Genomic DNA, 14,230 nt, shown 5'->3' with positions numbered 1-14,230 from the left:
GTAATGCCAGTTACATTGTTTTCCCATTTATTGACTGACTTTTACATTTGCAAAAAATATAACTTTTTTTATATTAAAAACAAACAAGCAAGCCCAGCCCAGATGAGAAAAAGTAACACAAAAGTGTACGTAATGCATTACTTTCCATACTAAGTAACTAAGTACTTTTTTAGGGAGTAACGCAATATTGTAATGCATTACTTTTAAAACTAACTTTCCCCAACACTGTTTTTTTTTTTTTTTACTTGTTCAGTTGTTTTATAACGCTACATAAGTTTGGCAGCGCTGACATTATATAACTGTAATTGCTATTCATATCATATAATGGTGAAAATGATAACTATTAAGCTATTTATATGCAAATAAACTAAAGTAGTAACTGTTTTAGTGATTGGCATTGTTACCAAAGTAAACATTTTTTTGCAAATCTATTTAATGCACAGCAAGGTTGATTCGTGTTTTATTACGGGTTCCGTCGCTTTCTGTTTTTGCTTGCAAACAGTATTCGCTTCGAGGTTCATTTGTTGTGGCTTCAAGTTACTTTACTATATATAGTATTGCTATTATACTTTAACGGCATCAAATGCGTCAGAGAAAAAAGCGCACTGCCATCGTTAGAATTTTTTCTTTGAACTTCCGTTTTTGTGGCAGCTCTATAATTATTATAGGCTTACCATAGTGATTTAGGATAACGACTAGGCTACCTTTGTTGGTTTTATGATGTACTCGCTCATTATTTAATTTTTATTTACATTTTGAACAAAAAGGATACATAGTGTATAGCTTTAAACATCAATTCACGCTTGGCTATTGGGAGGCATGCAATCAGAGACTGTAAAATACAACGTTTGACAGTTAAATTGACCTTTTATTAATTATCACATCATCAATGTTAGCAACTCATTCACTTATTGCACATCCTATGATACAAATGATTTACACACAGTACACTGTTATACAGTCTGATAATGCACATTATACAATAATGTGGCTTTAATTATCCCTTCAGAATACATTATGAGCACTTGCATGCTGATTGGTTAACACATCACTGCAAGATCCAGTGGAACGATGACACTGAATGAATTTGATTAATAAAATAACATGTTTATTGCTGTTATTGTGAAATTAGTCACTCCGCTGTGTCGAGCTGAAAAATATTAGAGACTGTGGCTACACTTTACAGTAAGGCCTTATTAAAGTTAATGCATTTACTAAGAAAGAATAATTAATTTGTTTCAGCATTTATTCATATTTGTTAACGTGTTAAATACCACTGTTTTTTGTTAGTTCATGTAATTCAGGTCCATTAAATAATGTTAACGGATACATTTTTTTATTTGAATAACGTATTGAAATCTATGGAGGACCTTACATGTGGGAATAAATAAATATAAAAATACAGTTACAAATAAATTAAGAACATAATAAATAAATTGGAAAAATACAAAAAACAAAAAGCACAAATTTAATTATATAATTTTTAAAAATTATATTTGTTTTAGCAAGTCATTTATTCCTTTATTTATTTTTCTATTATTATATTTATTTAATTTTTGCAAGTTTGGTCCTCCATATAGAAATGAACAACTTTAGTGTGCTTTAATACAATGCTTTAGTTAATTTTAACTGATGCATTTCACTAATGATAACAAGTAGAACCTTACTGTAAAGTGTTATTGAGACGTTTGTTATAAGAACTCACTGAATCCTCTCTCTGTACCCATAAGGCATTATGAAGGGAGGGAAAATAAGCTCCGCCTCCTGTGATATGGTAATGGGAAGCTTGAGTTGGAAGCACACGAGTTTGTACTGCAGAGCTGCATGAAAGAGTCTACTTACAGTGAATACAGACGACTCACTGTGTCAAACACTTCGGCTGTGTTGGGAATATCATACTACAGTGCTATTTCTACAGTATGCATATTGTGCATGGAATTTTCTGTATGAATACTGTATTCCACAATGAAACACACTCAACTTGACCTTGAATTTCTAGTGTGATGAATGAAAAGTAAATCATATCAACCATGATTGTTAACATCTTGGCTCATTTGATTAGACGGGCAAAGGTTAAGACATTTTCAGATAAAACTGCACTAAAATGAGTTGAATAAAACATGCAATGCAACGAGGTCTTGTGACAGCAATATACCAGTAAGAAGCGTTTATCATTGCATACTGTTCCAAACACGCTTTAAAAAAAATAAGTATGCAGTGCATACTATGCAGTATGCTAGTATTCCATTCGGAACACAGCCCCTGATACTTATTAAGCACATATATTACAGTTGTAAAGTTCCAGCGAACATGACCTGCTGACCGTGTGTTACACAATATGTACAGCTCACTTTATGAGTACATAACCTTCACATTCTGTCTGTTCATATGGCATACTGTAAATTTACTTAGATAAGTTTAAAAGTCAACATGAAGGTCAAGCTTCTTTTTTAAAATCCTTATTTATTATTATTGCTGTAAACTTGCATTAATATTAACCACCATTGAACTGCTGCATTAAAGGAACAGTCCATCCAAAAATTAGCTGAAAATTTGCTTAAGATGTCCTCTCACTCAGGCCATCCAAGATTAGGATGAGTTTGTTTCTTCATCAGATTTGGAGAACTTGCTCACTAGTGCAGTGAATGGGTGCTGTCAGAATGAGAGTCCAAACAGCTGATAAAAACATCACAATAATCCACAAGTAATCCACACCACTCCAGTCCACCAGTTAATGTCTTGAGAAGCCAAAAGCTGCGTGTTTATGAGAAAAAAAATCCACCATTAAGACATTTTTAACTTCAAACTAGCTAAAATACGAGTCCATAATCCATAATAATGCTTCCTCCAGTGAAAAAGTGGTCTGGTCTGAATCAGGAGAGAAATCTGCACAGATCAAGCACCGTTTACAACAGTCCAAAACAGCTCTAAACAAATATGTGGCTGGATTTTGATGTGAGAGACAACAGGAGGTGGACTTTTTCACTCCATAATCCATAATAATGCTTCCTCCAGTGAAAAAGTGGTCTGGTCTGAATCAGGAGAGAAATCTGCACAGATCAAGCACCGTTTACAACAGTCCAAAACAGCTCTAAACAAATATGTGGCTGGATTTTGATGTGAGAGACAACAGGAGGTGGACTTTTTCACTCCATAATCCATAATAATGCTTCCTCCAGTGAAAAAGTGGTCTGGTCTGAATCAGGAGAGAAATCTGCACAGATCAAGCACCGTTTACAACAGTCCAAAACAGCTCTAAACAAATATGTGGCTGGATTTTGATGTGAGAGACAACAGGAGGTGGACTTTTTCACTCCATAATCCATAATAATGCTTCCTCCAGTGAAAAAGTGGTCTGGTCTGAATCAGGAGAGAAATCTGCACAGATCAAGCACCGTTTACAACAGTCCAAAACAGCTCTAAACAAATATGTGGCTGGATTTTGATGTGAGAGACAACAGGAGGTGGACTTTTTCACTCCATAATCCATAATAATAGTGTTATTATGGATTATGGAGTCGTATTTTGGCAAGAATGACAGTTTAAAGTAAAAAATATCTTAATGATGGATTTGTTTCTTTTGTCTTCTGTGATGTTTTTATCAGCTGTTTGGACTCTCATTCTGACGGCACCCATTCACTGCAGAGGAGCCATTGCTGAGACACTGATACAATGCTACATTTCTCCAAATCTGATGAAGAAACAAACTCACCTACATTTTGAATGGGCTAATTGTCTTTATTTTTGGGTGAACTTTTCCTTAACCACTTACACTATTTTAAAAAAGAATAAATTACCTTCGGCAACAGCCCAAAACTATGACTAAATAATTTTTGGTGATTGGTTGTTTTTTATGGCAAGTTGACCAATGAATGATTATGAAGGCAAGCATGATTTCATGTTGACTTTAGACCTGTAAGCTGCTGCATTATGTAACAGGCTGAATGCGTTTCCCATTGTGGAAGCTGTTGGCCAGTGAACATGGTTAAACTGCCAAGTCAAGCTAAAATCCCGCTGGTATTAAACATCCCAAGTTTTACATCTGTACAACACAAACGACTTTTACACAAGATGTTTGAGTTTGCACAGATGTTCCTCTTCAGAAACAAAACAAGTGTAAGAAAAGAGTCCGTGAGCATTTGTTTTCTCTCTCGTTCACACTTACTGAGCTGCGATCCGGTTGTGATCCAGGTCAAAGGTCAGCGAGTATCGAAAAACTTCACTGTAGACAGAGCATCACAAACATCATTATTGTGTTTTGAGATGATGATGATTGTGTTCATCCACATGATTGTTATTTACAATTGAACATCTTTGGAAAATGACATGCACAGATGAATCCGTCTTGAAGTGTATCTGTAAATGAGAAAAATATCATTCGCAATCACTATATTTATCATTTAATTTCTTTTAGATTTTAGGATTGTGTTTTGCATTTATCAAAAGTTTTGGGTGAGTCTTACAGAAAAATAATCCAAGGTCATCAAAAAAGTATGTATGCATTAGTTTTGTTTTAAAATATGTCTATATAGGTTTTATTGTTTTTTTTATTTCAGTTTTAGTTAAGTGCATCAAGTTAAACTAAATGAAAATGAGAATTTGTATATATTATTTATTTCAGTTAACTGTTTTTCCAAGTAAAAAAAAAAAAGTTTTTTTTTTTAATGGTTTTAGTTTTTTTTTTTTTTTTACTTCAATAACCCTTTCAGGGTTATTATATTATTTAATATATGTTCAGTATTTAATATATACAAAATTATATATTTAATATATAATCTTGCTGAGCAAAGAACATTAACAAAATATTTATTTAAAAACATTAAATACATAATCAATTAACATTATTAAATATATAATAAATTACATATATCTATATATATATATATATATATATATATATATATATATACACACATACACACAGTATAAACATTTAAATATTAAACATTTATATTTTAAAGTCAAATATGTAATGTATTTATATTTCAGGTCTTATGAATTCATACAAAAGCTTCCTTTTTGCTTAAGCTCTCAAATCAAATGGTCAGTATAATGCATGTCACATAAAGGTGGACGTCAATGACACTGTTACTGGTTTTCGCATGTCTTATGACTTACATTTCAGTCTGTTCCTCGCACAAAGCTATCATATGACTTCAGATGACTTGGAATAAAGCCTACGAGTCATATGGACTAACTTTATGGGGGTTTTGTCCTTGACAGCCATTGAGAAGGAAATGGCTATGAGAAGGAGCTATGAGAACGAAATAAAATAACAGAATGCGGGTTTGAGACTGAATTTTCATTTTTGGGTGAACTAGCCTTTTAAGTTACTCCCCAACACTGAAGAAAGACAGACACGCAGGGCTATATGCTTGTGATGGGATATCGGCCATGTGCCGGTCAGTAGTCTGGTCAAAAATAGCAGTGATGGGCGGCAGGGTCGCTGCGGCTGCTGATCTGACGAGAGCAGCAGATGTGTTTTATGCAACAGAGCAGATGAGATGCCGCTCCTCTCGCCATTCAGAGACCCCAAATATGGTGTATGGTCCAAAGGTCATTAAACCCACCCTACTGCTGAATCTACTGTTACAGTCAGGCGTTCACTCTCTTACCCAATGAGACGCGTCAGGGACAGGCCTCCGCAGCCACTGATGGCGGCCTGCAAAATAACACTCCAATCAACATTGCATTCAAAACAAATAGTGTAAACTCAGATTAAACAATCACATCAGATTTCTTTGCATTTAAAATCAACAGGAAATGGTGTTTGCAACACATTTAACTTTCGTAATTGGACATATTTCCTAAGATATTCAATGAGAAATGCAGTTTTCCAAGTAATTTTAACCACGTGGAATTAGTTCGATCTGGAGTTTTAGTGCTAGGGGGTCTGTGGAAAAGTTTAGAGAAAAGGTAAAAAATGTAAAAAAATAAATAAATAATAATAATTAGAAGAATACTAGAGAAGAAGAATAAATAAAAATAAGAATAAACAATATAAATAAGATTAAAATAAATAAATAAAAATTATATACAAATAAACAAATAATTATTTTAAATAAAAGTTCAAATAAAATAAAATAAATAAACTAAAAATTAGATTAAAATAAATATATTAAAATAAATAAATGAGTAAATAAACAATACATAAGTACAGCACTGTAATTATGGAAGCCCATTTCTGGCATGGAATAAAAAATTCTTAAAAAGGTAATTGTGACTTTTCATCTCACAATTTCGAGTTATAAAGAAAGAATTGCTAGATAAAAATTCTAAATAATATTATTTAGAAACATTAGTTTTTCACTGTATGCAAGTTTTATTTAGGGGTCCATGGCATCTAAAAGATTGAAACCCCCTGGGTTAGATGATGAAAAATGACTCTATTTGACAAGTGGTTGGAGTGAAGGCAATGAAAAATAGGACTCTTTGATGATTTGATAGCAAGCAGAACGATGACGTGTAATAAAGTGTTAAAGTGTGTCAGTTTTGATTACATGTTGACTTGCGCTGAATCATGTATGTGTTGTATGTGTTGTAATAAAATCTAAATGCATGATGTTTTCTCATTAAGCTTTCACTGTCAATGCAGTAACCTTTGAAATATAAGTCTGTTTGATACACACGGTCAGATTATGTTATGGCTGCATCCCAGTTTGCCTACTAATTGTCATAAATAGTATGAGAGATAAGAATTAATCATGTTGAAAATGTCAAAGGTGCTCAGATGGTTTACTATTCCTAAGGGATTTCTTGTGTGCATCCACCCACACTTTTTGAAGTAATATTACCCATAATTCCTTTGCACTGAAAATGAGGGTCTCTGATGGTTTTCCGTTCATTTATTTTCAGTTGTAAGAAATAGCAAGGAACATGAAGCTGCTGCATCAATACTTACATTCAAAAGTTTGGAATTATCAAGATTTTTTCATGTTTTTAAAAGAAGTCTCTTCTGCTCACCTAGGCTGCATTTATTTGATCAAAAAATACAGTAAAAACAGTAATACTGTGAAATATTATTACAATTTAAAATAACTGTTTTCTATTGTAATATATTGTAAAATGTAATTTACTCCTGTGATTACTCCAGTCTTCAGTGTCACGTGATCTTCAGAAATCATTCTAATATGCTGATTTGCTGCTCAAGAAACATTTCTGATTATTATCAATGTTGAAAACAGCTTTCATTATTAAATAAATATGATAAAATGATAATACATTTTACAATAAAATATTATAATATTATATTAAGTAACATTATAATAACATGTAATTTTTTCAGATTTCTCTGAGGAACAGAAAGTTCAAAAGAACAGCATTTATTAGAAATAGAAATCTTTTGTTACATTATAAATGTCTTTGCTGTTTTTAGTCAATTTAATGCATCCTTGATTAATAAAAGCACTATTTAGTATTTCAATAGTGTATGTATTGTTTCATAGTGAAATATATATTTTTAGTATGCAGTATGCAAATTGAGATGCAGCCGGTGATTCCAGACAGAGACTCCTGCGATGCTGCATGTCACATACATCAAACACTGCATGGATGTAAAGAGCTTCACCTCTCTGATGTCTTGGCCAGTTGTTCAAGCCTGTGAGGACATAATCAAAGTAACATATTAGTGCACAACAAACACCTGACAAACTGAGAAATAAATTCCTGTACATGTGTCATCTTACATTTCATACAGTTGACTGTTGACAAACATGACACAGGGCAACAACTGCGTGATGTAGTCCATAAATGCAGTTATATATGCCCTTACGATTTAAGATATTGGGGCAAAAAATTCCCCTGTATGAGTTATTGTTATTTATGTCATATGATAAGCGATTTATTTGATCAAAAAATACAGTAAAAACAGTAATACTGTGAAATATTATTACAATTTAAAATAACTGTTTTCTATTGTAATATATTGTAAAATGTAATTTACTCCTGTGATTACTCCAGTCTTCAGTGTCACGTGATCTTCAGAAATCATTCTAATATGCTGATTTGCTGCTCAAGAAACATTTCTGATTATTATCAATGTTGAAAACAGCTTTCATTATTAAATAAATATGATAAAATGATAATACATTTTACAATAAAATATTATAATATTATATTAAGTAACATTATAATAACATGTAATTTTTTCAGATTTCTCTGAGGAACAGAAAGTTCAAAAGAACAGCATTTATTAGAAATAGAAATCTTTTGTTACATTATAAATGTCTTTGCTGTTTTTAGTCAATTTAATGCATCCTTGATGAATAAAAGCACTATTTAGTATTTCAATAGTGTATGTATTGTTTCATAGTGAAATATATATTTTTAGTATGCAGTATGCAAATTGAGATGCAGCCGGTGATTCCAGACAGAGACTCCTGCGATGCTGCATGTCACATACATCAAACACTGCATGGATGTAAAGAGCTTCACCTCTCTGATGTCTTGGCCAGTTGTTCAAGCCTGTGAGGACATAATCAAAGTAACATATTAGTGCACAACAAACATCTGACAAACTGAGAAATACATTCCTGTACATGTGTCATCTTACATTTCATACAGTTGACTGTTGACAAACATGATACAGGGCAACAACTGCGTGATGTAGTCCATAAATGCAGTTATATATGCCCTTACGATTTAAGATATTGGGGCAAAAAATTCCACTGTATGAGTTATTGTTATTTATGTCATATGATAAGCGATATCACACGAGCAGCGAGAGCAATATCACACGAGTGCTGTTTTTGTCCCAAATAGCACAAGTGCAAATGTGATTTTATACAACAGTTCAGTGGATAAGAAGTTAATATTGTGTTATATTTTAAACAATGTTTTTGTTCAATTTTGCCAACAAAAATATTACCTATAAAGCCACAGCAGAACAGTTGTGCGTCTCTTAAAAACACAGCAGTGTTTTTTTTCTGAATGAATCCACGTTTGTGAACCAATGATTCAAAGACCCAGTTATAAAGAAAGCCATTTACTTCATTCCTGAATGAATCAGCCTTTGAATGAATCGAATGCATGAATGAATGACTCAATGACATTTACCACCACCTACTGGCAGTTTTATTATATTATAAAAAAAATAAAATAAAAAAAAACATTAAAGGGATAGTTTGCCCAAAAATATAAATTCTGTCATCTGAAGACTGTTGGTAACCAAGCTGTTTTGGTTAACAATGACTTTCACTGTATGAACAAAAAATACTGAGATGTCTTTTATGTTCCATAGTTTATGTTAGGCCGTTGTAGCATAAAAGTTTATGTGAAATAAATTTTATGTTGAATCAAATAAAATATTTATTTCTAAAGCTACTTTTTGTAATATCTATTGCTACTTTTCTCACTTAACACAATAATGGCTTTAAATTATTTTTGGGGGGTATTTTCACAGCCAAATTTAATGTGTGATTAATTAGATTAAAAATTTGAATCGACTGACAGCCCTAATATATAAATATATATATATATATATATGTGTGTGTGTGTGTATGTGTGTATTATGGGCTGAACTGTAAGAGAAACTGTCCTGCTGTGGCCTGTTTAACATCTGAATCATGTAAAGGCCAGAGAACTCTGATCACGTAACGCCATACCATCCCACAACCCCCTGCTGCGGTTTTACCTTTCTCTCTCCGCTTTGATTCGCTCCTCGTCACATCTGCAGAAAGAAGAGAGCACAAACTGTTATCACACTGTCACACATTACAAACACTGCGCATTTCTAAAACCTCATGCCTTCAACACAGAGAAATCTACGACTGCGTTCGGAACTGCCTAGATACTCGTACTATTTTTTACAGTATGCAGTATGTGTGCTATGTACAAGAAGTGCATTTTCTGTAATCCTGGAATACACAGATGACATACATTTATTAAAATATCCTACAATGTATCTTACAATGCAATGCACTTAAATTCACCTTTCATTTCCAACTGCAATATTGAATATGATTTGAAGTTAGGACACTAAAAAATTTATTAAAATGCCATTTTATTTCTGTCATGATAACGGGGCGCCACTTGGCAAATTAAACCTATAAAACCTACCATATCATATTTAAAATGCACATTCCTAAAGCCTCTAAATGATCAACATGATGAAAACTTTGCTGAAAAAACTGTCGCACGCAATCTACTCCATGTCTTCTGTCGTCTGATTGATTAGAGTTTTTTAATCACGTAAAAGCTCTTTTAGTGTAATTGTACAAACATACACCTTCAGCTCGTGCTTCACGTGTCTTTCTGCTGTCAAATCTTGACTGATTTTTATCAAGTAAACATAAGAATAACTTTAGTAACATTTCCAGATGAACACTTACTGAACTGAAGCAGCTCAGCTTTACTTGATTCTCCATAAAATCCTTTTCAAATGTGAGTCTCAAATATCTTCAGGCTTTTGAGGAAAATGTATTTGTTCATCTCTCAATCATCATTGGATTGCATTGCATTATATGTTTTCATCTTTTAAATCTCATCTTACTAAGACATATTATTGGAGATATAGAGTGACGACTGATATTTATAGCATTTTATGTAAGTATCTGCTGTACTGTTATAAAGATCTCATTGATTTACATTACAAGCATCAGAATTGCATCACATTTTGTCCATATAAATATCAGCATCTGCACCAAATTGCATATTTTTGCTCAGTTTGGCTCTCTGAATAAAAGTGAGCTTCTCACTATATCATACTATATGAGCTATAAAAAACCTGATGTATCAAAAATGATACTCAATAAACAGAATTGATATTCTGTCTAAAGGCTCAATATACTCTTTCATTTAAAAAAAAGTGATTTTTCAGACTATTATTTCATATGTCAGGCTTTACAGGGTTAAATATGCAACGTATTGAGATCATGTTAATGTGAAATGTTAATTTCTGCATACAGCTTCAACAAAACTCTATCATGCCCTTGTTTGTTTTAGTTTGCATGTACAAATGACATTCTCTCTGCGAGTGTTAATCAAAAGACATCCATGTGTCTCCTCCTGCTGGTGAAGCTCACTTACTGCAGCACGCACTTGGGAATCTGCACATGCTCCATGGGAACGATCAGAGCCAGTTCCTCCAGACTCTGGACGTAACGGATCTTATCCATGAATTTTACACTGCAGAGGAATTCAAATGTATTAAAATACATTCTACAAACTGTTGAGGGTGTTTATGTGATGTTCAGTGTTTCCTGACCTGATAAAGGGCCGCGAGATGGCCAGAACTGTCCGGATGAACCAGGAGGGATGTGCGATGATCAGACATTTGAGATTCTTTCTTAACCTGGATGTTAATTGAATAAAAAAAAAAAGAATTAATATGAAATTCCACTCCAAAACAGGTCATAACTAACATCAGTGTCCCATCTCACAAAGTATAAACAACACAAAGGATTTTTTTCATAATATGGGTTCTCATCTATGTCTCATTCAAGAATCAGCTTAGTTGTACCGTCTTTCGATCATCTGGTAGCATCTCTTGAGCCAGCTGATGCCCGGCATCCTCCTGCGCGGCGTGGCTCCGTTCAGATAGATGATCATGTAGTCTTCAGCTACCAGCAGCTCCAAACTACTGATCACATACCTGCAGAGACAATACAATAAAGCATTGAGATAAAACTTCAGAAAATATCCATAGTCCATGAGGAAGTGCAAACCTGTAAAATATCTGCATTTCTCTGTTGTAAAACAGGGTCTATAAAATCCGTTCAAAAGTCTCTTCTGCACACCAAGGCTACATTTACTTGATCAAAAATACAGCAAAAACAGTGAAATTGTGAAATATTATTTCAATTTAAAATAACTGTTTTCTATTTGAATATATTGTAAAATGTAATTTATTTCTGTGATCAAAGCTGTATTTTCAGCATCATTACTCCAGTCTTCAGTGTCACATGATCTTCAGAAATCATTCTAATATGCTGATCTGCTGCTCAAGAAACATTTCTGATTATTATCAATGTTGAAAACAGTTGTGCTGCTTCATATTTTTGTGGAAGCTGTGATACATTTAATTTTTTCAAAGTTCAAATGAACAGCATTTATTTGAAATAGAAATATTTTATAACATTATAAATGTGTTTACTGTCACTTTTGAGCAATTTAATGCATCCTTGCTGAATAAAATTATTAATTTCTTTAAAAAAACTTGCTTGTTATGCATGTAGAACATGGTTATTATAGTTAACTAAAATTAAAAAGTTTCTGAAATTAAAATCATTAAACTACTTGAAATAAAATTAACATTAACTTAAGTAAAATAAAATATAAAAAACTTTTAATTTTTACTAGTTGCCAAGTCAACTTTTTTCATTTAAATTTAGTTTATGCACTAAAATATGCACTAAAATAACTAAAACCGAAATAAAATTTATAAAAACTATATAGACATATATAAATAAAACTACTAAAAATGACAAAAACACAAAACAAAGTGACTAAAACTTACTAAAATTAAAATTAAAAATCTAAAAATAAAAACTGATTCAAAATATGAATAAAAACTATAACAGTACATCAACGATACTAAAATAACACTGATGTAGAAGACATATGTTTAAATAAATTAAATACAAAAATTCTATGTTTCTGGAAATATTCTGTATGTTGTGTGTATGAAAACACATTCATGGGTAATTCATAGTGACAAATTAAATGTAATAAAATAATAATAATATATATATATATAAAAAAAATAAAATAATTATTATTATTATTATTAATTTAACAAGATAATAAAAACTGTACAGCATATACAGCAGTTATATGAATTTCTTTAACATTCTATTTTGATTCTGCTTCCTTACATTCAAATTTGAATTATGATTCTGCATCTGTTTGCTAACTTGATTCAATTTGAACTCTGTTTAGGACACACAGTCTTTCTATAACCCAAACGTTTATGTTTATCTGATTTCAAATGCACACTGGTCTACTCTTTGACTAAACTGTGTCTGTGTCTTACAGAAAGAGGTTCTCCATGATGTAATTGTAGTCTGCGCAGCCGCTGTCGGGCAGATAGCAGGCAGCAAACACGATGATGGCATTCAGTCCTTCACCGTAATAACCTGTGAACAGAAACAGTAACATGAGATCAAGCTGAACACTTTCCATGTTCACTGATCCCACTGTTTGTGTAAAACGGCCTTGGAACATAATGTGCTGTATTTTCCCTTAAGTTCACTTACAATGTGCCAACAAACAATAAACATTTGTCATTTAAGTTTCATTTCTGTTTTCCATCCTTTAGAATTAAACAAGCTGTTTTTGCTACTGTAACTTTAAGATATAAATGACCTTGTTGTGATTATATAATGTTTTTGTATGTAAAGAGTGGGACGAGTTACACAACAAAGCTGAATTTAGTGTTAAGGGTTTTGTTCAAATCAGGGTTATTATAGGCCTAGTTAAAACAAAAGCTAAAAAATAAAAAAAATTACATTACTTGAAATAAAATAAACTTTAACTGAAACATAAAATAAAAAGGTAACACTTTACAACAAGGTTCCATTAGTTAACAACTTTAGTTAACATGAACTAAGCATGAACAATACTTCTACAGTATTTATTAATCATAGCTGATGTTAATTTTTAACATTTACTAATGCATTATTAAAATCAAAAGTTGTGCTTGTTAACATTAGTTAATGCACTGTGAACTAACATGAACTAACAATGAACAACTGTATTTTCATTAACTAACAAAGATGAATAAATACTGTAATAAATGTATTGTTCATTGTTTGTTCATGTTAGTTAATGCATTAAAGGCACAATATGTAATTTTCACCACTAGAGGGCGCATATTCAAAATAAACAAAGAGGCAAAGGCGTAGTTTGATGACGCCGTGACTGAGTGTGGAATCATGGGAGTTGTGGTCTTCATCTCCACAGCCGATGCAATCCGACGGGATTCGGGCAGAAATCATGTTCATGGATGAGCTAATGATTTATTAACTAGTAGAATGAAGCAGGGTGAGGCTGAAAGCCGTCGAAGCGAAACGAGGCGCTGAACGAGCGTGACACACGGCTCGAAAGCAGCGGAGCTTTTATTATGCCACAGTCGACCACTTCTGCTCCTTCCGGTCGTGCGTATGTGGGGTAAAGCAGTGCTGTTTTATCATACTACATACATTTAGTTCTGTTATAATGCTACTCTGTGCGGTCGTCACCGGTCTATTAAAACACACAACATATTAAAGCGTCTTTGGTGTTTCCATGTTTT

General features: G+C 32.6%; 1 protein-coding gene across 1 annotated transcript in view; it reads right to left on the bottom strand.

Annotated features, from left to right (window-relative positions):
* Window positions 1-3,732: 3,732 nt before the first annotated feature.
* The window catches only part of atcayb (ATCAY kinesin light chain interacting caytaxin b), a 19,587-nt gene continuing 9,089 nt past the window's right edge, over window positions 3,733-14,230 (bottom strand). The window contains exons 6-13 of the mRNA XM_016485402.1: window positions 12,971-13,073; window positions 11,459-11,590; window positions 11,204-11,290; window positions 11,026-11,124; window positions 9,632-9,667; window positions 8,434-8,463; window positions 5,616-5,662; window positions 3,733-4,356 (exon numbers count right to left, since the gene is read on the bottom strand). Coding sequence (XP_016340888.1) covers window positions 5,629-5,662; window positions 8,434-8,463; window positions 9,632-9,667; window positions 11,026-11,124; window positions 11,204-11,290; window positions 11,459-11,590; window positions 12,971-13,073 — 521 coding nt within the window. The 3' untranslated portion in view covers window positions 3,733-4,356; window positions 5,616-5,628. The remainder of the gene's footprint in view (window positions 4,357-5,615; window positions 5,663-8,433; window positions 8,464-9,631; window positions 9,668-11,025; window positions 11,125-11,203; window positions 11,291-11,458; window positions 11,591-12,970; window positions 13,074-14,230) is intronic.

Source organism: Sinocyclocheilus anshuiensis, unplaced genomic scaffold (genome assembly GCF_001515605.1).
Source record: "Sinocyclocheilus anshuiensis isolate Anshui unplaced genomic scaffold, SAMN03320099.WGS_v1.1 scaffold293, whole genome shotgun sequence".
NCBI lineage: Eukaryota > Metazoa > Chordata > Actinopteri > Cypriniformes > Cyprinidae > Sinocyclocheilus > Sinocyclocheilus anshuiensis.
This window is presented reverse-complemented; position numbering and strand designations above follow the sequence as displayed.